This window comes from Crassostrea angulata, chromosome 7 (assembly GCF_025612915.1).
Source record: "Crassostrea angulata isolate pt1a10 chromosome 7, ASM2561291v2, whole genome shotgun sequence".
Taxonomy (NCBI): Eukaryota; Metazoa; Mollusca; class Bivalvia; order Ostreida; family Ostreidae; genus Magallana; species Magallana angulata.
In genome coordinates, this window is record NC_069117.1 from 46,676,015 (window position 1) to 46,703,018 (window position 27,004).

The 27,004-nt window shown below is 32.3% G+C and overlaps 2 protein-coding genes across 3 annotated transcripts; one reads left to right on the forward strand and one right to left on the reverse strand.

Moving 5' to 3' along the window:
• Positions 1 to 4,616: 4,616 nt before the first annotated feature.
• Positions 4,617 to 16,509, reverse strand: LOC128192876 (nose resistant to fluoxetine protein 6-like). Its single transcript, XM_052865901.1, has 15 exons — positions 15,710 to 16,509; positions 15,351 to 15,544; positions 15,045 to 15,144; positions 14,608 to 14,713; positions 14,116 to 14,354; positions 13,139 to 13,306; positions 9,939 to 10,035; positions 9,584 to 9,676; positions 9,308 to 9,464; positions 8,409 to 8,488; positions 8,167 to 8,292; positions 7,773 to 7,893; positions 5,834 to 6,029; positions 5,564 to 5,706; positions 4,617 to 4,966 (listed from the first exon to the last, which is right to left on the reverse strand). Exons 1-15 carry the CDS (start codon positions 16,476 to 16,478, stop codon positions 4,838 to 4,840), a joined length of 2,718 nt encoding a protein of 905 aa, XP_052721861.1. The 5' UTR covers positions 16,479 to 16,509; the 3' UTR covers positions 4,617 to 4,837.
• A 2,694-nt stretch (positions 16,510 to 19,203) lies between these two features.
• Positions 19,204 to 26,093, forward strand: LOC128155676 (uncharacterized). 2 transcript variants are annotated; one of them, XM_052817498.1, is made up of 9 exons: positions 19,204 to 19,344; positions 20,174 to 21,397; positions 21,782 to 21,851; positions 22,136 to 22,214; positions 22,497 to 22,540; positions 22,951 to 23,010; positions 23,180 to 23,404; positions 23,581 to 23,734; positions 23,917 to 26,093. In XM_052817498.1, exons 2-8 carry the CDS (start codon positions 20,181 to 20,183, stop codon positions 23,635 to 23,637), a joined length of 1,752 nt encoding a protein of 583 aa, XP_052673458.1. In that variant the 5' UTR covers positions 19,204 to 19,344; positions 20,174 to 20,180; the 3' UTR covers positions 23,638 to 23,734; positions 23,917 to 26,093. The 2 variants fall into 2 exon arrangements, with proteins under 2 accessions (XP_052673458.1, XP_052673459.1); XM_052817499.1 differs by lacking the exon at positions 19,204 to 19,344 and adding an exon at positions 19,402 to 19,425.
• Positions 26,094 to 27,004: the final 911 nt, after the last annotated feature.

Here is a 27,004-nt window from a genome sequence, read left to right on the forward strand (position 1 = left end):
TGTGATGTGAGTGAACAACCAAACAAACTGTATGAAACTAATAACACCCTTCATCTTATATGGAATGGGGTTTCAATAATGAGAATATTTTCGTTGCTAGTTTTGTGTATATTTTTATATCAGTGTGTAAGCACGATTTAACTTTCACAGTCTTTGTCTTTCTTTTCACGTGTCGTTGGCGTGGCGAATAAAGTTTTGTGAATATCTTGTTCTCATGTGATAGAGGGTAAAATAACTAAGCAATTTCGGTTTCAAAAAGTTTTAGAGATTATGTTTCAAGGCTCAGAATAAGTTTGTTACACTAATGTATTATCATTGACATTAAAAATTTATCAAGATAGTTTGCCTCCAAACTAAGAATTTAGAGTAGATAAGAATTTTGTCTTTAAACAAAACTCAAAAGATTGATTTCCATAGAATATCCGCTCTCTGTTCGAGCATTTCAGACACCAGTATTATAAATGATTTTAAATTCTCCGATCTTCAGTCATGTTCCAACTCTAAATTATCAGGATTTTTTTTATTAGTACCATAAATTTGCATTTTTTTTTTTTATAGAAAATTCAATTAGTTTTCTAGTGTTAGTATTATATAATGTGTAGTATTTTTCTACAAAATGCTTAGCTTAGTGGATTTACGGAGATCTACTGAATATACACTGAACGTTAAAGGTTTCGAGTCACCGACACCAGTATTACATATGTTTTTAAAAAAAATATTTATTCCATTATATCCATCGTGAGCAAATGCAATAACTTTTTTCTCCAGAGAAAACAGTATTACTCATGACATTCAAGAGTAAACAACCATTTGTTGTTATTGTTTAGATGTTTACTCCATAAATTCAGTGAAGGGTTCAAGATACAAGGTAATGTTTCAAAGCTTTCATTTTCATTTAATAACAAAATTATAAACATTGTCAAAGAATATAAATACCTGGTATTTTACTCTCAAGATCGGAATCGTTTTGCAAGGCAAAAAAAAACCAGCAAAAAAAAACCCAAAAAAAACCCGGCCAAGCACAAAAAGCGATATATGTTTACGATTTTATTAGAAAAATGCGATAATTTACCTTTTGACTGTCAGCTTGATTTATTCTACAAAGTTGTAACTCATGTCCTGTTATATGGATGTAAAATATGAGGTCTCGCAAATGTTTCTTTAATTGAACGTTTACATTTATGTTTTTGAAATATGTTTTAATCTTTTATGTAGTACTCCCACTTTTATGGTATATAGAAAAACCTGGACGTTATCCCTTTTTATATGACAATGTATTTTTACATGTTTGGGAAGATATTCGGAAATGTGTGTGTGTGTGTGTGTGTGTGTGTGTGTGTGTATAAATATATATATATATATATATATCTATCTATCTATCTATCTATCTATATATATATATATACACACACACACACACACACACACACACACACACACACACACACACACACACACACACACACACACACACACACACACACACACACACACACACACACATATATATATATATATATATATATATATATATATATTAAAACTCGTTTAGTACGAACACAGATATTGCGAATTCACGGATGGTAGGGAAGTCATCTTGGATCCCCAGCTATGTAAATTTAATGAAGTTCTTATACGGTTATAACGAATTACGGATATAAGGAAGTAATTTCTTAGGTCCCAGTAACTTCGATATAACAGAGTTTTATTGTGTGTATATATATAGGTATAATAGATACCAGAATACCCAAATAACAGTCCACCAATCCATGGCTATCATGTAAAGATAATACTTTTAAAACAGCAGGGATAAGTAATATTAAGAGCGATGAAAATTTATACAGTGTCAAGTGGATAAGTGCTTCAATTAATCAAAAGTTTAAAAATCAATTTTAAAAAAAGGAAAAAAAAGGAACAGTGATATCAACAACTCTAGAAAAGGAATCGGTTAAGAATTTTTAAAACAAAGTTTGTTTATGAAGAATGCTAAAAAGCATAACCTAGAAAAAGTAATCACCGTCTTTCTATAGAGGCTGGTCGCTGAAATAATTTACACGGCACGAAAGAATCTAAAATCTGTTTAAAATTATGTATTTTTATAACCAAAAAATATAAGATCTGTTCTAAACAAACAAAATGGTCCAGCTCTGCTCATCCAGACTGATTTTATGTTAATATGTTTATAAATATATATTGTACCTCTTGTATCATTTATACTGGTATGGTTTTCAGAGAATAAATGAACTGAATTGAATTAAAATTGACAGAGAAAGACTGTGGCATTTCAAGAAACGAAATAAATAAAGAACATTGTCTGAACTCGGAAGAATTTAATGGCACAGTTTATGTGAAAATAAGGTTATTCAGTGCAATTCTAGCACATTTTTTTTGTGTGCCGTAAATTACAATTTTTTTAAACACGTTAGGTAAGATACCTTTAACGGTACTGAGTATATGCAAACAAATTTTCATAATGCGCGTTATTCATGTACTATGGCTCACAAGTTGCCCATCAATTTTTTTTCAGACCGGGAGCTATAGACCTGCTATCGACTTGGCCCCAGTATCATGAAGTTATCTTAGACTTAAGTCAGAATTTGTATGCATTCTATAAGTTTAATAATAACATACAAACAAAATTCGAAACATGATTTAGGATTGTATTCCTATCGTGCTGCTATATACATACCTCAAGTAAAAATCTATGGTTAATAAGTTTTAGGTGAATGAATTTAGACTTAAGCCTAAGATCTTTCATGATCGTGGAGCCTGCATTTTATAAAAAGTTTAAGAATGAATCATGCACTGGTAGGTTTCATCTAAACTTCACATGTAAATTTGATATTTTAGTCTCATAACTGCAACGGTGAGTGCAAACAAACTAAATAATACCCTCATTGTACGGATAACTCCTCCTACAGTTTTCAAGATAAGAAGTTGTTCTTTTGCAAATAAATTGTAGGATTTTGATTTCCGATAATTTATGAAAAAAAAACCAGCTTTTGAATTTTTTTGGCAAAATATTGCATTTAGGGTACTCCACTTCACTTGATACGGGTTGACATGGATTATGAATACAGTTCACATAAATGAAAACCCGGTTTGCTGTCACATTAACAGCTTTTCACTTGTTTGTTTTCTTGCCTTGTCTTCAAATGTGAATTATACCTAAAAATTACTGTATTATCGTATGGTTAATTTAGAAATAAACAACGTTATTTAGTGAACATGGCGTTATGAAAAGCAATTGCTCTGTTGGCATATTCCATGATGCGCGCTAGCGCATCATGGAAAATATGCCAGCAGAGCAGTTGCTATTCATAACGCCATGTTCACTAAATAATCGTTGTTTATTACTTATATTTGCATTTTACCACTCGCAAATACCCCGTATTAGCCCAGGCCTTGACATTTAGCTATTACATCAAAAGTAAACATTCAGACTGTAATGTATCTTTTTAATTCACATAGATTTGTTAACAGAATCAATGATATGTTATAACAGTAATTCCTTTATAATGTTATCAAAAACATGTTTTAATATTACATGTAAATACGTCAATTTTAATCGAGTTGGAGAAAAACACATGATGTATCGTATAGTGGTTTAAATCTATAACGTCATGGAAAAGTATATATAACGTTACACCTTTATGACGTCATAGTATACTGACAGAGCAATTGCGATTATAGAGAAATAATTGCAGCTCCTCCGTATGGTCTTACAGTGGGAAAGAACAATGGAAATGCAAATATTTATAGATGAATGCAATAGCCAGCGTATCAGCTCCAAGTGTGATCTTTTATTTTCCTTGTGACGTTGCACTTAACGGCATTCAACGTTTGTGACCTCACGATTAAAACTTTGATTTTAGTACCCTCTCTGTGTGATGGTCAAGATCTAGTAAATGATTCCAGGGTGTCTTTTTGGTGCTAGAACCATTTCATAAACAATTTCTTGACATTCTTTGTTAAATCATGGGAAAAGTAATTCCGATACCTATATTCTATTTGACATCATTTTAAAGAAGAGGTCAAGAATTTGTTTAAATCTGTTTTTGGAGAGACTGTAGCCATTCTAGATATATTTCATTAGTCAAAATGGACAAAACCCCGAAATTTGTTCATATTTCTTCATATTTCAAAGAAAATGACAGTTTAAAACATGAATTTTCATTGTGTTTACTAAAACCTTTAGCCCCGGTACACCTTATCGAACAAAGCTTTTTATATGAAGCATCAATTGAAAGAATTTTATCTTAAATTTCATGAACCTGTAGGCACCTTTCATTTACTAGGTCTTGACCATTATTGTGATACATGTACATCTGCAGTAGCTTTCCACACACTTAACATGCAAAACAATATGAAATGTAAATATTAAATGATATATTTATAAATTGAAAATATTTCTTATTTAGATAATTGCAATGCTATGATTTAATTTGGGTAGAATGGGTTATTCGTTTCATTTATCTTTTCTTGAACTTTTAAAAATAGTTCTATTTTTAACAATCTTTTCAAGAATAGGCAATGATGTATACAGCTTAGATTATGATAGAAATCTTGTCCATCTTAAATATAATTATCCTACTTGTTCTGACGTCCGTAGCCCAATTATACAAGTTTCGTTTTTGAAATTAAAAACAATCACATATTTTTACAAGTTATGTTATTTGCATGCGGTCAGACTATAGAGATTACATTTATTAATAATATTTTGTTCAAATACTTTATGTCTCCATTTCGATGCACTTTTGTTGAATACTAACAGATTATCAAAAATGCATATCAGTCACCGGAATACAACACGTCATAAACCAGTGTATGTTCTACGTCACTTCTTTTTTTTACCAAGACCACCAAACATGATTTTCTCAAGACCCATAAAAGGCGATTCAAACGCGATCGAAACAATAAAAGCGATTCCATAAGACACCATTAGATTGCCAAGGAAGATGTATACCTGTAATAAAAGTAATATTAAAATCAGAATTCATACTCAGAGAACAAATTGAATATATATATATATATATATATATATATATATATATATATATATATATATATATATATATATATATACACACACACACCAAGGATGTAATCTATTGCACACTTGTAAATCAGTTTTTATCTCAATATTTATCAAAAATTATTAAACACAGTCAATTGTATCAAAATACACGACTCACAGTATATTTTTCTTCTTCTTCATCAAGAAAGGATCATAAAATTTGCAACAGGGCCATACGGAACATTGTGAAGATTTTAAAACATATTAACAATTTTCAGTGGCTTTGTCTGCGATAACACTACGTTTTTGTATGTCTGTGATAACTCTATGATTATGTATTGAAGACAAATACACTTCATTAATGACTATTCTAATATCTAATCGTACAATTGCCGAAAATCATATAAATATAAATGATAAGGATTCAGTTTTTAATATAAGGTGATGATCAAAAATTACCCCCACCCTATTTTCTCAACTTATCATACTTAACGAATGATTTATTATTCCTTGAATATGCACACTCATTCATATCTCGATACTTACAAAGTCCAGATCGGTCATGTACAGAGGGAAGTTCCAGTTGAAATAATAGACATACATAACCAGAGGATGTACCAAATAGGCACAGTATGTCAGTCTGGACAGAGGTACAAACGCCTTCCACGATAACAAAGTGTTAATGAACCCTAAAATCATTACAGGATTCATTCATTAAAAGCATTTTAATTGTTCCCTACAAAATCTAGGCAGTATTTATATATGTGAATAGTATTCAGCAAAATATGGAAGAAAACATTAACAGCGGCTGTTTACCGCCATTGCCAGTGGAGCAAGCAAAGATGACCCAGCATACGGCTGCTCCCCATGCAGTGCGACTGACTCCATTATATAGTGCCGTGACTTCTTTCGAGAGGTAGACAGGGTTGTCTGGCCTTAAAGTATTGTGTAAACCATACAGACAGCCACACGCCATGGCTGTGGCAACAGCCCATCCCAACAGGTTCACAAACTAAATGGCGAGAAGTATTCTAAACATTATTAAACCAGCAGATTTATTTGAAATGTAAATATGCATGTAAGTCTAACAATACTCTTTTTCTACAAAGGTTATCTCACTTTATATATTTATTTTATTAGAAAAACATAGATATTCGTTAGGGACAGACTTGGGGCGAATAACATTAAAATGTAATGCATTACATTACCATTACTTCAAGGATTTGGGTATTAATTTACCATTACATTACTTAATTTTCTTAAAGTAATGCATTACATTACAATTACTTGAGTAAAGTAATACATTACCATTACTTTGTGAAAAGACAATAAGCTTGAAAAAAGTAAAGTTTAAGAGATTAGCAAATGTTTCAAATATAAAACATAGTTTAACATCTCTAAAGGTCTTGTTCACTATCAGGTTCAAATTAAATGACTTCAACAAGATAACTGTTGCACTTTTTGATCATGAAAGTTTCAAAGGTTTCATCTTTTAGCTGCATCCTGAGAGAGAGAGGGAGAGAGAGAGAGAGAGAGAGAGAGAGAGAGAGAGAGAGAGAGAGAGAGATTATTTTCAAATGGGTTATAATAATGGAATTGATTTTTAAGCTTCCAGAAATCATGGTTGGACATCACATTCATTTTAGCTTTTAAAGGTCAGTTCTCTATCTAAGTAGGTACAGGCAAGAGAAGATGGTAGAGGTGTTTAGCACAGATTGTTTTAATATTAAGATTATCCTGAGGGCATTGAATTGAGTGCTGTTGACACATTCATCAGAGTAAATATTAATTGAATATGCTGTTATTTGGAGTAAATTTTTCAAATGATCTCAAACTCTTTTTAACAACACTTTTAAAAATGTTATTAATTGTGCTGTTATAGCTAAAAATATTGACAATTTAAAAATGGGTTTTATATTTCTTTGATAAAATATTTTTATCCCAAGTATTATTATGTAATTATTTCAAGTAATTTTTGATTTCAGTTGTTGAATTCGTCACAATTTAAAAAAAAAATGAACATGCATAAATAAGCATAGTAATGAAAAGTAATGCCATAAAATGCCAGTATTACACTCGATTTTGGAAAGTATGTGTTATGTACAAAACATTACCATTACTTGTAATGCTAAATCTGTGGCATTGCACATTACAGGCATAAAAAACATCTGCACAATGCATTGAAATGCATTACCATTTCATTACCCAAGCCTAATTAGGGAATTAAACATATGATAACAAGCCCAATTTTGCTAATGAATATTTCATTTACTCATCCGATTGGTTTCTTTACAGTTTCGTTAAACCTGCTTGGTCCGATTTAATATCAAATTTTGTGTCAATATAAAAGATGATTATGCTAAGTATATGTATAATAATAGACAATGCAGTAGTTTTCCCGGTCACTTAAGCCATATTTTAATGAAAAAAACTGATGTTTTTTACAAAACAAACGACATAAAAAGAGTATCGTGTTATTTCACATTATATCAAAACTCGCCTTTTACGTCAAGGCGGGGATAATTGTATTAAGACTTCAGCATCGGTTTAAATAGAGTCTAAATATGAATTACTGTAATGTTTTTTGGCATTTTCTTAGATAATTGGCTCGTATATGGAAAATTATTTGATACTGTAATAGCAATCAAATCATGTCATGTACGGAAAAATGAAACTGAAAATATCAATAAACGAGAAAAGTTCAGTTGATGAGCTTGCCTACGGTTAGTAAGTAACGTGATTAACGTTTACTCACAATATTCATACGGCATTTGCATTTCGTCTTGTACAGTATGTAGCCGGTGATCACTCCACAGATGTACGGTCCCATTCGACAATAAGGAACAATGTAATAATCCTCAAAATAAGCAGCTCGGCTGGAAAAGTATTTTAAAGTATTCATATGGTTACATGATATAACACACCTCTTTGTTGATATGCCTATTATGAAATCGTTTAAGGCACTCGAAAACTAACTAGGGTTTTGGCGCCATTAACGTAATTGACCATCCGTTTCTATACATGCAGCGGTTTTTAATGAATTGTTAAAGTTAATAAAGTTCTTGTAATTCGGAAGTCTCCGACCTCAGTGATGCTACTACTATGAGACACAGAAATACTACTACATGTGCATACTACTTCTGGCTTACTCAGCGTCCTTTGGACCTCCACCAATGGTGTGGGCTGGGAGATTCTTGACGTAACTAAGCACTCCTGGAGTAATGGTCGCAGCCAACAAGAAACATACGCTGACTATAATCCCAACGATCTGGTTGCTAAAAGAAGTGTATGGAGCTTGTTTTCAATACACAAAAACTGAAATATTTTTCAGGTATTACTTCACTAAATTTGTAATTATTCTAATAGTAGATCAAATGGAAATGGTACTAACAAGAAAAATGGTACAATAAGAAGTGGGCTTAAGATGTAGAACTGCATGTCATTGTTTAGGTACCATGACCAGCCAAGGCACTGTAAATGAAGACAGAAGGGAGTTATTTAGTAAAGACCGCATAACACTTATGTTAAATATGTACACAAGCGCGTATATTGAGTTCATCTTCTTGTCAAAAATAAATAAATATATATATATATATATATATAAATATATATATATATATATATATATATATATATATATATATATATATATATATATATATATATATATAACACAAGAAGATGAGCTCAAGGGAGTTATTTAGTAAAGACCGCATAACACTTATGTTTAATATGTACACAAGCGCGTATATTGAGCTCATCTTCTTGTCTCATATATATATATATATATATATATATATATATATATATATATATATATATATATATATGTATATATATATCAGGGTTGGGGCGAATTACATTGTAAAGTAATGCATTACATTACCATTACTTCATGCATTTGGGCATTAAATTACCATTACCATTACTTGATTTTCTTGAAGTAATGCATAACATTACCATTACATGAGTAAAGTAATGCATTACCATTACCATTACTTTGTTTTAAAAAAGTAAAGCTAATAAAGAATTTTTGCAAATGTTTCAAATATAAAACACTCTCTAACATATAAACAGGTTCATGTTCAGTATCATGTTCAAATTCAATGAATATATATACAAGAGTAATTCTTTATTTGTTCAATATACAATAATCTTGTGGCATTATGAACAACATATTACATAAGTAAAAATATATTTATAGACATTTGGCATTATATATATATATATATATATATATATATATATATATATATATATATATATATATATATATATATATATATTCACCAGGTCTTTATATCCAAAAAAATTGTCAATGTAGAGAAGATTTTTCCACCATGATTCCCTGCAGATCTCGTCGGGTTTTCCTTTGTTGGGTCCAAAGATCAAGTGGGGGTAAATAGTAACGTACATTCCTATGACAATCATGTACACTGGGGTCAGTCTGCAGAAGGGAGAAAACTCTCAATTATAGTAAGATGACTGTGTAGTTCTAATAGAGAGATAGAGTTAAACGAGTTTAACCTTTGATCTTTTCATTAACAGTAAAAGGGTTTTTATTACCTCCAGTAGCGATGGAAATAATATAAACCCCAGTTGATCCTTCCCTTTGTTTTTTTCATTTGTTTCAACAGCAGATACGACGTCAGCAGACCACTGCAAAACAAAAACAAATAATAAGAAATTATTATAGCTTTCCAGTTAATGCTTTTAAGCTGCCAAAGAGCAGATGACGTTATTTCTCTTTTTCATTTTTTATTTAATAATTCAGCTTTGTTTTTAGTGTCTTTGAATCAGAAATACCCATTACTGTGTGAAGGTTGCCAATGTCTTAAAAGTACGAACAAGGAAACACGAATTCAAAAATATTGTTTAATCCATAGCAATGACATTTCATGATTAATGTGAAGTTACCAACCTCAGAACGAAGAAAGTATCCACTGAAAAAAGAGCATTGACGATAGCTTCAGAGGCTGCACGGTTGACAAACTTGTTGTAATATTGGAGCATGTTGGCTAAAAGTATACAAAATGTTCATTGGTTAAAGACTTTACACTCATAGTGAGGTTCGTGTTGAACATTAACCTCATTAACTAATTTTCTTTTGTTCGAATATGTGTGTAAAGAAGTTCTATTATATCTGATAAACAACTGTATCAACAACAAAAACAACATCATCAAAAAGAAGATAACAACATCAACAAACAAAGGAACAACAAAGACACAACAACAATACAAATACAATAGCAAACAATTTTAAATAAATAAACATTATAACAACCATTAACAAGACAAACTTCAACAAAAACGACAGCAACAATAAAAACGAAAACAAATGGGAACAACAACGTAGACAATAGAGAGACTCATGGGCCACATCGCTAACCTGAACAACTGTTCTTGTATCTCTTTCGAAATTTTTGAATTATGAATGTTTTTAAATGTTGTAAAAATAAAAAAAAACTAATATATTTCAAGATTTGATAATACGTTTATACAGTTCAAAAACGAAGCCTTGCGACCTAAAAAAATGCATCAAACGATCAATTTTAATACCCTAGGATCACCATATTTAAGATAACAAAATTTGAAAAAGAACTAAAACTTATCATAAATACAATAAAAGAAGGTCACCCTCCCCATGTTATGAGGATACGAGGACATGAAAATATTTACACACTAATATCACAAAATGTAGCATTGTATCTCTTCCAAAATTTGCTCTAAACATTTTCGTATTTATTACTTTGTCTAACGTTTAACCTCTTTTGGAGCCCCGATATTAGTTCGGGTCCATGTATTGTTCAGGGGTCTTGGTTGATACAATTTAAAATCAACAAAATCTGACGATGCTTGCATTTTAATCTCATATATTGAAGCAATATATTGTAGCAATCTAGTTCTTATTAACATGTTTAAACATTTCCCTATTTACATGCATTTCTATATTGATCATTAACCCCACCTTGGGGCCCAGTATCAGGGTCATGAGCCCATGGTTTGTACAATTTAAAATCTTCACTCTCTGTGGATGCTTACAAAGTTATATTAAAATTGTAGCATTGCAGTTCCCAAGAAAAAGATTTTCAAACCTTTATTATCCTATGTAAAACATTGAACCCCTCTTGGGACCCAGTTTAAGTCCAAGGGTCATTCACAGTTTTTACAATAAAAAAATCTACACTCTCTAAGGATGCTTGCATAGTATTTTTGAACTCAAAAATTGCAGTAATGTAGTTCTTGAGAAGAATTTTGAACATTACCCAAAATATAAAACTTCGAAACTATCTCTGGACCCCAGAATTGAACCATGGGTCTACATTCTGAGGATACCTGCATGATAATTTTATTTATAATTGTAGCATGGTTGTTTTTGAGAAGATTTTTAAACATTTTCCCAATACTAGTATATCCTATGTTAAACTTTGAACCCTGTTTGGGGCCTCAGTACTATTATTATTAAAATGTAACGTCAATGTCCCTCCATAGACATCGGAGTTTTTCTTGTTCAAAAAATAGATCCAATGCCGACTGATAAAATTAGGGTACATCAATTTGAGACAAGCCACAACATAAATGTGCAAGATTCAACCTTTATTCTCACCAAATGACTCTGGAGTGGTCACCAATGAGCCCCTTTCATTTTTTCAGATTTTTAAAATTTTAATGATAAGTCTGCAACTGGGCAGTTCAAAAGAGGTTCTAAGTAATGAAAAAGGCATTATTATGTACTGGTCGCGCAATATGCATGAAAAACAACATGTAAAACCTCATATTTATTGCTTTGTTATATTTTGCAAACAGTTTTGGCATGTTTTTGGTACAAACATTTTAGTTCATGAAATGTTTACATTGTGGTCCACATGTGTACAAGATGGCCGTGCACCCCCTTAAAAGGCAGACACGAAACTACCATACAGGTTCATCTAAGACTATGGTACGCAATAGACCGTGAAGGTACATGTATGTGTGTCTCTTGTGATAACAGTTTTAAATTCCCTTCCTTTAAGTATGCTATGTACCAAGCTACTGTAAAGTCTTATGAATAGTACACACTTTTTTCGGCACAAGAAATTAGATCAAGGGGGGGGGGGGGGGGGGGGGAGGGCTGCATATACATAATTAAACATAAAGCACAATTTTTTTCCCAGTTTCTGCTGGAGTAAAATTTCTATTCAAAAGGACTATATATGATAAGGGCCTAAAATGGCCCCCTAAAATGAACATCATTTTACTGTAAATCTTTGTTTTCTTTGTACAGATATATATGTGATGTTTATACATTATGTTCATTTTGATTCAAGTGCCCACAATTTAGAAATATGATATCATGAATACAGTCTTTTCCCGCCATTTTTGCATTTTTAGCATAAAACAGCTTGTTTTCAAGCAGTTTTTCTTTCAAAAAACATAGAGCACACGCTTGAACAAACAACATATTTTAATCAGAGATGTAACTAGCCAAGACTAATAACTGACAAAAAATGTTTCCTTGTTCAAGCATGCGCTCTATATTTCCCATTCGTTTAAAGGTAAGAAAAATGTCAATTTTTGAATGATTTTGATTGAATTATAGAAATAGCGTCACTTCTGACGTTACATACTGCAAGTGAGTGCAAATAAATCAAATAAATAGGTGAAAAATATATTTTATATCAACTCCTCTAAAAAATAACATAACATTTTAATATTCCCGAAACACTTTAAAAATGGCGAATTATGGGGGCAAAATTCAACTCATATCATATATAGTTCTTTGGACAATAAAGTGGTTTTAGAGAAGAAGTAAAGTTGCAAAATTTTAAAAACAGACAGACAATTGGACGCCGGACATTTTGTAATCAAGAAACGACAATCTGAAATGACAACAAAAAGAACAACGTCGACAACAACTTACGCTCATTTCCTCAGATGAAAGTAAAGGTGTGACTATGAAATAAATAGTAATAACAACAACGACAAGACAACTTGAAAATACAACAACAACAACAACGACCAGTCAAACTGCATCGATAACAATAAGAATAACGACGACAAAAACGAAAGCAATGACAACAACGCTACAATCAGGAATGACAACAAAATTAACATTGTACGAAAACGATAATAACAACTTACACGTAGATCCCAAGACGAAAGCGAGGGTGTGCCCCAAAATGACCCAGCTCATGCTGAGGAATCGGATCCCGTTGACGGCCGTCAGACTGCCCTTGGGCTGAGAAGTACCCAGTATCTTCTTACCGTTGGTATAGGCACTGAAACACAGAACCAGTCGACCAAAGATACCTGCAATGTAAAACAAGAGTGCGTAAAGTTATTATAAAAACAGCTAAATGAACTTTAGTGAACATTCTTTAGATACATGTTTATACTTTACAGTTTCTTGTTTTGGGGATGAGGTTTATTCATCTCATTAATGTTTTACTTAATTGATTGTTTCACTATTGTACGAACATGCGCGTAAGAAAAAAAATAAATGGACAATTCAACAAGCTTTGGGTAAACTTATGGTTGTAATAGTTTTAAGATAAATCAACAAAATTATCAGTCCCGAGTCAGCGTTACTTTAACTTGTTTGTTGGGTTTCATATTCATACATATACCGGTATTACATGATACCTCTGTGTCATTAAAATTTAAAACTACATTGTACATAAAGATGGCAAGTTTTATGTTTATTTGTCATTAGACTGATGTTTAGAACATTACAAGAACTTAAGAAGCTCGGTACATTTTTATCTCCATTTAGATAATGGCTACTTCTTTGGAATTGCGCAGGTTACAAATGGCATCTGCAATAAAATTTCCTTACCTTGGTATGTGAATAGAATGCTATACGTTTATTCACATGTATATACACATGAGATATAAATTTTTATTTATTATATAATTAATTATGATAGATTTTAAGTCCTTAAATTCTTTATGGTTTCTATACAACCTACTATGTGTTCCAATTTCTAAATCTTTGACCTATAAACTGCAAATGATGCACTGTTGCTTCATATAATGCATTGTGTTTTAAGATTAATAGTGAGCTCCACAGAAAACGTTTTATATCATTTAGAATCTACAATTTCGTAAGCTTGCATTACCCGGTTTTTGTAAATGTTTTTTCTCGGGTTCGATATGCTGGACGTTGCCGTTCTCAGCTCTCAATTTATAGCTGTTTTCTGGAAAACTGTTTCCATTCTCTATCGGTTTTCCATTTTCTGCCACTTCTCCATTTTCTGTCGGCTTTTCATTTTCTTTATTTCTTTCTGATCTGATTGTGATGACGACGTCATACAATGTTCCCTCCAAGATGATTACAAGAAAAATAGCTAAGATTATCCTGCGGTAAAGGAAAAAAACTGAGAAATTACAGTAAATACTGGATTATCGGGCAGATTTTTAATAAACTATATCGTGCATGAACTTTTACAATCAAAATAGATGTTGTCATGTTTGATTAAATCGTTGTCCCTTTGCAAAAGTAATCATAAATACCCACAATTAAGCAATCCTAAATTTTCTTAAACGACCAGAAAACGACTAGGGTTTCACACAACTGTCGAATGATGCACGTGATCTACAGTGCTACTCACACGACTACTATTGTGTCGGTTTCCAGTGTGTCCTCCTCGGCAGGCACCGGACACGTGATGGGCCATGCCGTCACCTTGTTGTCCCCCAACGGTATATTATAGAGAACTGTATAGGAAAAATTTATCGTGTTGTCATCGATTACAATTTAATGAGCCGTGTTGCTATGATCTTAAAAAATATTCCTCATGTTGGAATTGTTCTTATTCTATCCAGAATAACGTTAAATTACAAACAAACGCATGTGAATATCTTTCAGTCTGATTTGAATTATTCTTAACTAAAAACAAATTATGAAAGGTTTAATTAGTTCCATTGTTTCATATATTATGTGTTATTATTGATTGTATGAAAGTAAATTTATGTTCACGTCATAGTCGGCTTATAGTTATTATTAAAATTTATAGTAATTCGATGAAAGCATTTACAGCATACTTACAAGCGTTTACAATTTGAAGCAGATCGTCAGTGCTACATGACTTGGGAAAGCAGATGCCGGCCTTGATAAAACCAGAGTTTTGAAATGCCACCGTCAAAATCTGCAACATGCACCGAAAAGGATATGCTAATTTCTAATTGTAGTAACCCTTTTGTCATAATTACATGGCATATTGCCATTTTAAGTACCTAGCAAAAAATCCTTCAATTGTATAAGGTATGAAACACATGTATCAAAAGTAACATGGCATACAATTTCATGATCCAATTTGTCTCGGTGAATTAAGAACTGGACAGTGACATTTACCCCTTTAACTTCCGGTGGAAGCGGTAGATTCAGGTTTGTGTTACAATACTGTCCTTTAACGGGGGTCTGGGTGTTATGGAGAATCCCAAACGACTCAAGGAATGTGCTGTCGCTGTAACACTCGTCGTAAGAGCCGTACCAGTTCAAATTCAAGTTCAGGAGATCAGTGGGGATCTTAGCGGATGCATCCAGGACTTAATGTCGAAAAGGAAAAGAATCATGACATTTAACAATACACGGTAATTGTTTGAAGCAATTTATCAACAACTGCTCTGTCTGTCTGTCTGTCTGTCTGTCTGTCTGTCTGTCTGTGTCTCTCTCTCTCTCTCTCTCTCTCTCTCTCTCTCTCTCTCTCTTACATTTCAGAGCCCAAGCCTCCATGTTTTGTAGACCTTTTATCACTTTAATGAAGTCCCCCTGACAGGCTGTGGATGCGTTCGTTCCCTGCACTGCTCCGTTTAGGAAAGACATCAGTATGTTACCAATGGTACTCGGATCGACATTACCGCCGCTCAGTAACTGTAGAATGTTCCCCAAGTTCATCCCAGAAGTTGTGCCTCCTTTTCCACCACTTGCACCTAACATTGAAGTGATCAAGTTGCCAATACCATTCGTGTTTTGTGTGATATTTTGCAAAAAATTTCCAAATGAACTTGCTGGAGAGCCATTTTGGGATCCATTGCTTGCTTTCGCCTGGTCACCACCGGCCGAAAAAGAACCAAGAAAACCGTTGACCAGATTTTGGAAGGCATCTCCAATGCCACTCGATGAAGTATTGTTCCTGGTTGTATTATTGTTAAGTTGTCCTAAAATGTTCTGTAGAAAGGTGCTGATTGGGTTGGAATCTGTCACAGGAGATGTATCGTTGAATTTTCGTAGATCCACCTGATTAGCTCGTTTGAGAAGCGATTGTTTACTCAGCTGATTCGTCCATTCCAGAAACGGCTTTGAATTAAGGAAAGGCTGAATAGCCCTTTGAGCCTCTAGTTTCTTCTGTAAATTTCCGAGAGGATTGATAATATACTCATGGTAACGCAAGTTATTTCCAGAAGCAAACCCGAAAATTGTTAAGAAAACTATCGATTTCAGAACAAATTTAAAAGACCGTGTTCCCTCCATTTGGTACATTGTGGCGACCAAAACAGAATTAAATGAAACTGATAACACCCGTTATCTTATATATATGGAATGGGGTGTCAATATTCAGTATGCGTTCGGACCTTAATTCTTTCGTTACTAGCTTAATGTATACTTTTAAAGCAATGTGTAATGTACTATTCTCTGTCTTTCATGCGTCATGGATGTGACGCAGAGTTTAAAATACAGTAAATTCATGTACATTATGATAGAGAATAAAAGAACTAAACTCTTAACTTTAAATACGTTTTGCGTACAGATTACTGGATCAGTAATTTCTGACTCTTTCTGAAAAGAAATGAATTATCAAAGCGGTTTGCCTCCCTACCAAAATTGGAAAGTTTTAAGAACGAAACAAAAAAGATTTGCATGAGATCCGCTTTGAATAGAAACGTTTTCAAAGTCAAAACAGCAGAATTAAGAAAATTTGATTAGGGTATCATATTTCACTAAAACGTTACAGTTCTGAAGCTATCTAAACTTGCATTTCTTTTGATTGTCTCTTTGGATTAATATTCAGTATAACTGTTGACTTTCTAGAGTAAACAATCATTTGTTTATATTGTTTAGATAACTTATCCTGTATAGTGAAAGGTTAAAATGTAGGGTAAAGATCATTCAACTGAAATCGAGGAGATGTTACAAAGGCTGTGGCTTGCAGACAATTTATTTCATGCCTTGGACACAAAATGCTAGTGCTCTTCACGAGAATTTGAATAAAACGATACAGAAATTTGGACCAGAATGGATTCAATGTTAATATTAATTATAGTTTTCTTTACAACTGGTTGAACCTTTAAAAAAAGTGAATATCAAACTCGACCTTTTTGAGTTTTGTCTATGACTTAAAATGTAAAAAAAATGTTTAAAGTGACCAAAGCAACAAAGGTTTTTGACATGAAGAGAGAGAGAGAGAGGGAGAGAGAGAGAGAGAGAGAGAGAGAGAGAGAGAGAGAGAGAGAGATTAATACGACCAGACCAAACGCAAGTACAAATATATACTATCAAATGGACAGATCGAGAAAACGCTCCTTATTGAAACCATCTAACCACTTATAAAACACGTAAAGAAATAGGCACACAACCGTTTTGTTTTAATTGAAGGGGCCAGGCAATAATGGAGGTGGCCACTGGCTAATACGTTTGCCTGTCCATAGTAAATATAAGAAAAGTGAACTTTAAAAAAGTAAAGGGCAAGGTCCCCAATGTTGCTAGGTGTTTGTGAAGTAAAAATCTGTGACATTATTCATAGTTAGCACATAAAGGTTTCTGGTAAGCGACCTGTTTCTGATTAACGAAATATGAACTCTATAGACTACATGATCTCTTAGATTACACAAATCCCAGTTGGCACCATGATCTCCAATAGTTAATTATACAAGATAATCCTGAAGAGAAGTTATAACCTGTTACATTTAATAGTGTTTTTTACCTCACTTATCGAGTTCGTTATCTTCAAAATTGACGGTAGCTGGCAATATAGGTTTTAGTGAGTATTGACATGGACTCTTTCACTTACGTTTTGTCAAAATATACACTTAATGCTGATTATCATCGATGGGGTTCTTAATTGGATATCTTATGGGGGGGGGGGTTCTTTACGAAAATTTAGATTTTTAAAATCGAAATTTAGTTATGTTAAAATTTTGATTTTCAGTAAACAACTTTTAGTAAAGGACAGTATTATTTCAATCGATTTTTTACAAGTCAGCGAAATACGACCGACATACTTAAGCAAGGTATTCTACTAAGGAATACGAAAGTCAATACTGCGTGGGGGAATTTAACACAATCAAATAGACGACAAAGACCGACAGAAAAGTAGATCATCGGCTATAGATAAAGATATGTGTAATGTTTTGAAATGTGAAGGTCGAAAACAGGGGGAGAACACTGTGAAAGATCGAGAGAGAGAGATAGAGAGAGAGAGAGAGAGAGAAATATATATGTGTGTGTGTGTTAAAACAAATGTCATTTTTTAATGGTAGCCATTGTCTTAATGTCATAGCTTAAGACCATTACACTGTGTTTTTCTCTACTAAACACGATGTAAAACTTCCTAAAACTACAAATAACAGTAAAATCGGAAAACCCCTCATTAGAAAATGCATTTTATCTTAAGTTTATACATGTAAGTATACATTTTAATTTAAAACATTTTTTCTGAATTGATTCTGTTGAGGTTAATATCTAGTAAGTATTATGTGTTTTAAATATCAGGATTGTTTTCTATATAGAAAAAAATATAATAAAATAGAAAAAATATTATAGAATGTCAGGAAATTGTTTCATTTTCTACATAATTCATTTTGAGTCATAAAGAACGGCCGGGGAAACATTAATCAAATCAATCAATTTTAGGAGGAGTTCAAGAGCTTGTTCAATACCGGTTTTTTTTTAGGTTCTTTAGTCATTCTATGTATATTTTATTTGTTAAAAATGGACAAAACTCCGATATTTGTTACTTATTTCCTGCATACTACATAGAAATTGACATGATTTTACTTAATGTTTACCAAAATTTTAAGCCCCGGTTCATCTTATCAAACAAAGCTATTGTTATGAAGTATCATTGAAAGAATTTATCCCCTGAATTTCATAAACAATTTAATAGATGTTAACCTTAAAATTGGATTTTTTTAAATCAATAAATGAAAGGGTGACAACTCTTAATTTTGATATTTATTAAACATTCCGGTGATTAGACTCACTCACTAAGAGCCTGAGTCAAACCGAAAGTAGGACCCATTTTACTTATTTTGTTAGTCATTGATGGATAAAATTCTTTTTCCTGGTGATTTAAAAATTGAGTAGAAACCCATAGGAATAATTAAATTTTACTCTGGGGAATAATTAGGTTTGTATTGTAGACTATTTCTCAGTTATTTGTAGGCTTTGATCTATACTATAGTACAGTTTTCAGTATCTACGATATGACGTAAGCAGTATATTTATTTGTTTTTTTCAACAATATACCTACGGTGTTTGTTTTCATTGATACATGTATACTATGGTTTCAGCCTCAAAATATTTTCGAGTAGTAAGATTTCACACCAGTAAATGCTCTCACTAAAAACACAATAGAGGAATGGAATATTTACAGAATCAGTTTGTTTCTTGACAAAATATATTAAGATGAAATTTTATTTGTGTGTGTGTGTAGGGGGGCTGTATCTTAGTAAAAATGACCTATTTTAAAGAAGTTGATATTGATTAATAAAGATAGTGTAAAATGATAAAAACCAGAAATAAAATCAAGCTACTGGTTTTAAGGAAGAGCCACAAGGAAGGTCAAAAGATTTTGAGTTTTGCTTAATTCTGAAAGTTCTTTGAGAATTTTGCCCATTTTAGAATAAAGGAAAGAAATGAACTTCTTTTAAGTACTGATATATATATATATATATATATATATATATATATATATATATATATATATATATATATATATACATGTTATGGAAGTTATTGTTTTTAGCCTTTTTTTTTCAAGGAAAAGAAATGTTTTACAATTGCAGGTCCATAGTTCTCCAGCCATTAAAAAATTGTGATTTATGTAACGTTATCAAAGCCTTACTACTGATTACCATCCATACTAAACGTTCATTATCAATTGCAATATTTTTTTAATTATATACCGGTAATCCGAATCATATGATTTATGATAATATCATGTATTCATTTGGTAGAGTTTAGATGGCCACTGGATATGATGAGCATTATGCCAAACATCTATATAATCGATATATTGAAAGCGAAATTCAACGAGGGATATCGGAGTTTCCAACTGAGAGCATAAATGAAAATTCAGATGCATTTTTGGCATGGCAGCTACAGAATCAAGAATTCAAAGGAAGAAGAGGGGGTGATAGTATTCCTTTAGAGAGTTTGTGTTCGGAACCTTCAGCAGGTGCATGGAGGGAAAGAAATCAGAAAAAGAAGGGAAAAACCGCTGAGGAAGGACATGGCTCTATTACAATAATTGATAGTGATACAGAATGTGATGCTCCTCCCTCAGTTGTACATGGCAAATCTGAAGAGGAAGACAAAACAGCAGAAGAGACCAACTCAGAAAGTGAAGATAATCCTAAGTTGAAATTCCAGAACAGAATTATCAGAGACATACAGGATTCCATTAGATCTTCCAGAAATACTGTTACAGAGAGTGGAGCCATGTTAGCTCAGCCACAGAGTGAAGATGGAAACACTAGCGCACCTTTTACCCTTACATTCTACAGTGATGACGTTGAGGAAGATTCTGTCCCCGAAGTCTCTCATTTCGATGAGGTTATCCCTTCACCAGAAATCTACTCAAGGAAAGGAAAGTTTGCCAAAAGATCATCCATAGACCACCAAAGGAATGATAATCAATGTCATAAACGGCCAGAGGATTTTACTAGTGCACGAAGAGTTAGAGGATCTAGACAAGGGAGAATACTGACAGATCCTTCCTCTTCTTCCTGCAGTAAAGATATGGAGGGAAATTCTGTACCACAAGTCGGTCATGTAAATGGCCCATATACATCACCTATCCATCCATTGGATGGTTTTCATGGTTATCAAAATCGTACTAAAGCTTCTAATCATCAGCCAAGAGGAAAAGGATCAAGACAAGATAGAAGATATCCAAACCACAACACAGCGAGACAAAGAAATGAGAGTGAATGGTTTACTTCTCCATACAATACAAATAACTCGGCGAGCAGTGATGAAGAAACACTGGAGAAACATCCTTCTTATGGTTTCTATAAATCCAATAATAATCCGAAACAGAGGAAAACAAATTTCAACCCAGCTAAAAATACAGATGATGAAAGTGATTCAGCAACAGGCGATGATGAACGGATTGCGTGTCAACTTGGTCAGGATTTAAACAAGTCACAGTGTGAGATGGACAGGGAGTTTGCTCAGAGGTATTCTTGTCATTAAAATACATTTATTGTATGATAATAACTGCATGTGTACACTGTTGCTATCTGTAAATTTTTTATGTTTATTAAATGTATCATAGCATGGCCAGTTCTGACAAATTTAGTAACACGTGTTGGCATATGTAGGAAAGTCTACATACTCTAGCAGCCTGCTTTTGATACAATGAATGTCAAAAAATATTGGTTCAATACATGTACTTTGAATTACATTTTAATCTACTGTGTGTATCTACCTAACTTTGAATCTCTTCTAAATAATTCATATAAAGTGAATAAATGCACAACTAGAGAGTACCGGTATTATGTGCTTGAAGATACTGTATTAATTAATGATCAGAAAGTTAATTAGGTTGATGCTTTGTTAAGATTACAAAATGAAGAAAAGAATAATTTATTACGGGCTAAAAGAATGTCCTCTCCAAGACCACAGTTTCAGGTATGTAAAATAATACTTTTTCAAAGCAAACATGAATCATGAAAAGATTAAAATGAAATATGGTCCTTTGAATATTAATGTTTATTTGATATACTTTATATGTTGATTTATTAGTATTTCTCAATTTTTTGAGGACTATGAGTATATTTCGGGGTTTTGTTTTGTTTTGTTTTTCGCCAACCCTGTATACCGACATGTACTTATACATGGCGTCGACAGTATGACTAACAGATATTTTTCGATGTTCTTTTGAAGGGTTGGTATTTACTATTTTTTTTTTTCAGAGAAACATTCCCAATCTTCAGATGCATGATCCGTTTGCTAATAGAGTTATTCGACACAGGACTCCTTTCCATTTACATGGTTATTACCAATAATTTACCAACTTTTGAATTCATCTAATCAATCAATCATTGACACTTAATTTTTTTAAAATGAGAATTTTATTTGTACTTAAATGTCTACAGGAAAAACATATTCCTTCTGTATTTGTATAAATGAGCTATGCAGATTTCATGTAATTCTTCAGCTTTATATAAAATAAGTAATAAGTACATGTAGTCATGTATATATGTTTCTCAAAATATTGTGTGTTTGTTAAATTTCAATGTATTTTATAGTTTGAAAAAAACTTTTGTCTTGCAGAGGCACCAGGAGGACTTCATATGCTTCAGACAATACTTGGAATGGTAATTGTATAAGCAAAATTAAAGATTATATATAGTGAATTGATTATCATAATAGTGTATCAGACTGAGAAAATTGAATTACTTTGTAGTAAAATGAAATGGACAGTCAGAGTATCAATAACTAAAAACTCAAAACCTATAGTAATAGCTAATAGGTTGTACATGTATCAGTTTTGGCCTATAATTTGTTATTGACACAAAAGTAAAGCATGTTTAGTAACACAAGAAAAACATTTGAAAAACATTAACAATATATCGGTACCACACTATTGATCTATGTGTGTCCATCTATAAAGATTAGATGTTGTGAAATGAAGAATCTGTCTGTAATAAGATATTGGTTTTCTTTGAATGTTCAAGGAAATATGTGATGGGTTTTTAATATTCTTAATAAGTGTTCCATATTTCAGGAAGGTCAAATCATGCCACCCCATTTAATGCAGGGAGATATTGATTTAACTGACTATGAGGTAAGGAAGTTTAGAATAATCGTCAACGTGTATATCAAATCATATAGGTTTATATCAAGGAACATTATAGAAAAATAACGTAGTTTTTTTCCTCATTTTCATGCTTTACACACTAAGGGTTATTTTACAAACACTTGAAATTCTGGTCATTTTTATTGATAATTTTCAGGCTTTATGGAATTTGGCAGAGAGAATCGGAGAGGCGAAAGGAAGTGGATTGAAAAAGCGAGATCTCAAGTCCTTAAAAACAGCAAAATTTGATTCAAAGAGTGTTGAAGACGATGAGCATACTGACTGTCGAATATGTATCACAGACTATGTGGATGGAGAAAAGGTCACCACTTTGCCCTGTGGCCACAGATATCACAAAGAATGCATTGAAACTTGGCTGATGGTGAGTCAAGGTCATTCTGAAAATAAGCATCCATGACCATTGTGAATGTTAAATGTTCAAATTTGTCTTTGCTTATTTTTCTAATGCTGGTAAAAAAAAAAACCACTGTTATCATTTTATGATTATAGATATTATATAATTAATAACATCAGATTCTATTGTTTTTTTATTTGCAGAAAAAAGCTGAATGTCCTATTTGTAGGAAAAGTATCAAGGCTGATAAAAAGAAATAACTGCATGTATATATTTTCTTTACCTGATGAACAATATGTGGGAATACATGTATTGTTTGACAATAATTGTACAAAATATAATGATTATGTAAACATCAGCAACATGCGCGGATCCAGAAAATTTTTCCAGGGGGGGTCCGAAGGATAATTGTGTTTGCCGGGGGGGGGGGGGGGTCCGAGGCATATTTTCGCGATAATTTTACTATGTAAATTTAATAAATTTTCATTTTCCAGGGGGGGTCGGAACCCCCCCCGACCCCCCCTCTAGATCCGCGCATGAGCAATAATCATGTCTATCAAACCTGTATGCAGACTGGTCTCCTTTTCTCTTGATTCAAATGCACTTTATATGGCTCAAGATTTGTGAAATTAATTTTTTTTTCTGTGATTTAAGTACATGAATGATAAATACTGTTACAAACTGATTCTGTGTCAGCTGTATCACAGAAAACTTTGTCAACTGACAATTTGTCAAAAGAATTCTTGAAGTGTGTCACAAAAATGTCAGCTGACAACTTTTTTAAAATTGCATTTTGTGTGTAGAAAATGTGGATGACATACACATTTTTTTTACAAATTTATAAAAATGAAGATGAAAAGCTAACTGTAAAATCTTATTTGCAAGGCATAATATCCAGTGATTGTACAAATTAATCAAATGTTTATACTCTCCCACCTTTCCCATCACTATATTTCCAAAATTAAGCCTCCTAAATACTTTTAATACTGTAAACCAGCTTTTATTCGCTAGCGAGAAGTTTTGGCGAAGTTTGTTTATAGAGTTTAGTCATTTCGAATATTTAAACAATAAAATGCTTTCTTTCGTGATTCGTTCGGGATATGAAGGTAGCGACATTGCAGAAAAAATACGTAACCCGCGTTCGCCGGTTATGTAAATTTTTTCTGCAGTGATCGCTACCTTCATAACCCGTATGAATAAACAAAAAAGCATTTTATTGTTTATATTAACATCTTTCTTTTAACTAATTAGTAAATTGATTATGAAAAGTAAGTAAAATTCACTAAATTACTGTCAATGTACGTAAGTACGTCAGCTAAAAGAAACAGTCAAATCGTCTCCTGTGAGACTGAGTCTGACATTATCATTATTATTTCGTGCAGTCCGTGATTTTTCTTAGGTAGTTGTACATGTAGGTTTCGACCAATGGATAAACTGGGCGTGTCAATTTCAGCCCTGTCAATTTCTTCTCAATTTCAGCCGCTGTAGATTTCGACCAATCGATAAACGGGGCGTGTAGATATCAGTCTGGTTGTTTCTATAGAGCTATGAATTAACTTTTAGTTTTCTTAAGAAACAGAGGGAATAATACTTGATAGATGTAAATATACTATTATATCGCTAGAATCCAGTATTTTATTTTTCGGATCTTGATCGTGAAATAAATCGCCGCCTGCGAACCAGTTTAATAAATCTATTGTAAATCGCAAAATGAAGTCGTCGAGAATAAAAGCTGATTTACAGTTTTAACTGATTCATCTTTTTTACATGCACCATATGTCGTATTTAAAAAATAAATAATATGTCGCTTTATTTCATAAATCTATAGATACATCTATCCCCCATCAAACTTTCAGAGGATTAATGCCATTTTTCTTGTTTATTTCTTCAATGATTATGAGGGTTGGGTGGTCTTTGCCATATTCAGACTGTGCAAAGATACCTAAAAAATTTCAAATTTTTAGAGCCAAAATGTATGGATTTTTTGTTACTAAATAAAAATTTATAGCTAAAAAGATCATATTTGAAAGTATAAGGTAAAACTAATGAGTAATTTTTGACCACCCAGCCGCTTGATGCCGTCAATAGTTTTTTTTCTGGTTCGCAGATATTATTGCACATACTTATTATGATTTATAAGTGTCTAGATATAATTTATCTGTACTATATATTTCATTTTTTTATTCATATTTATTCGTTGTATTTCAAAAGAATTTTAAGGTATATAAATTTTTTACAGTTAATTTTTTGTTCTGTTTTCCCCCTTTCATCACCCATTCATACATGTATACACACCAAATTCAATAAAGTAATGTGCTGGTAATTACAAAGGTAAATGGAAGGTATAAAAAGAATCAGTGGATCGATCACTGCTTTCGATATTAGAGAAAATATAAAGTATTACACCACTAGTTTTGTTGAAAAAAAATATGTTGCCAAAGCGTCCATTGGTTATGAAAATTGACAATTTTGAATTTTGTATTGCTACACGTCTTTCGATGTTATATTTCAATGATATAAAAGTCCACACAAATTTGGAATTCAACTCTGTAAGAAGCATGAAAAAAAACATACTGTTTGCAGCATAATATAACAGAAGTTATTGATTTTGTTGTTCCCATTTAATGGTGACTCACCTAAAATAACATTGTAATATAGGTACTTTTTATATTCTTATGGATGTAACTCAAAATGATTAAAATTATTTGTACATATATCTATGGTGTTTGATCTTCTTGTGAATGTACATTGCACGTATAGTACAATGTATATTCTAACATTTTACGCGTAAAGAGAGTGATTCGGTTGTTTTAAAATCAACATTTTGACATAGTCCCTTTTCCTTTATTTTCGTTTGTTTACTTCTACATAATGGTATTGTATATTGTAGGTATAAATATAAGAAATAAGTTTCTATTAAACTGATAAATTTACGATGCAAGAATAAATGATTTAGTGGCAATGGCATAAACAATTAAGGAATAAGGAATCATTCTTTGAGTATTATGAGGTGATGATTTCGGTCGGAGCGTGATCAAATCCAATAAAGCCCGAAGGGCTTTATGATCGATTTGATCACGCCCCGACCGAAATTACAGTATCCCCTCATAATATTCAAAGAATGATTCCTTATTACTTATATTGATATAATTTTAAGCCATAGTACGATTAGATAGTGGCGCCCCGATTTGGAGTCATTTGAAGTTATCGGTTATATAGTACAAAATCGATACGTAGTGTTATCACAGGCAAAAACACTGGAAAATGTAAATATTTTGGTTTCGAAAAACTGATTACATGTATTGCACGATTTCCAAAGGTATTTGATATATAAAAACCATATGTTCAAAAGTAAATAGGTTCGTTCCGTCTTAATACCTGTTATAAGCACTTGACTAGTGCCACTAGCTATAGTCTTCAAAAACCAGTAAAGGGTTGCAAATGTTTAAATTAGGTCCAGAAAACTTCTGTTTGTTTGACTCAATATGAAAATGGTCATTTTTAGAAAAAAAAATCAACAATATTGTGAGGCAAAATATACGTGAAATTCCATTTCTTTTCTCATTGTGTCATTTGCGTTGATACTATTTTCAGACAGCAACTGCAGCTTGTTAAAAGGACTTGATA

Bases quoted from the DNA above. Each gene is read 5' to 3' on its own strand.
- LOC128192876 (XM_052865901.1), bottom strand. From the start codon at position 16,478: ATGTACCAAATGGAGGGAACACGGTCTTTTAAATTTGTTCTGAAATCG. The intron at 10,036-13,138 runs GTAAGTTGTTAT...GTATACTTTTAG, and splicing joins TTTCGTCTTGGGATCTACGT to CCAACATGCTCCAATATTAC. The intron at 7,894-8,166 runs GTAAGCCAGAAG...ATACTTTTCCAG, and splicing joins GGAGGTCCAAAGGACGCTGA to CCGAGCTGCTTATTTTGAGG.
- LOC128155676 (XM_052817498.1), top strand. From the start codon at position 20,181: ATGGCCACTGGATATGATGAGCATTATGCCAAACATCTATATAATCGA. The intron at 22,215-22,496 runs GTTATTACCAAT...TTTGTCTTGCAG, and splicing joins GACTCCTTTCCATTTACATG to AGGCACCAGGAGGACTTCAT. The intron at 23,011-23,179 runs GTAAGGAAGTTT...GATAATTTTCAG, and splicing joins TTGATTTAACTGACTATGAG to GCTTTATGGAATTTGGCAGA.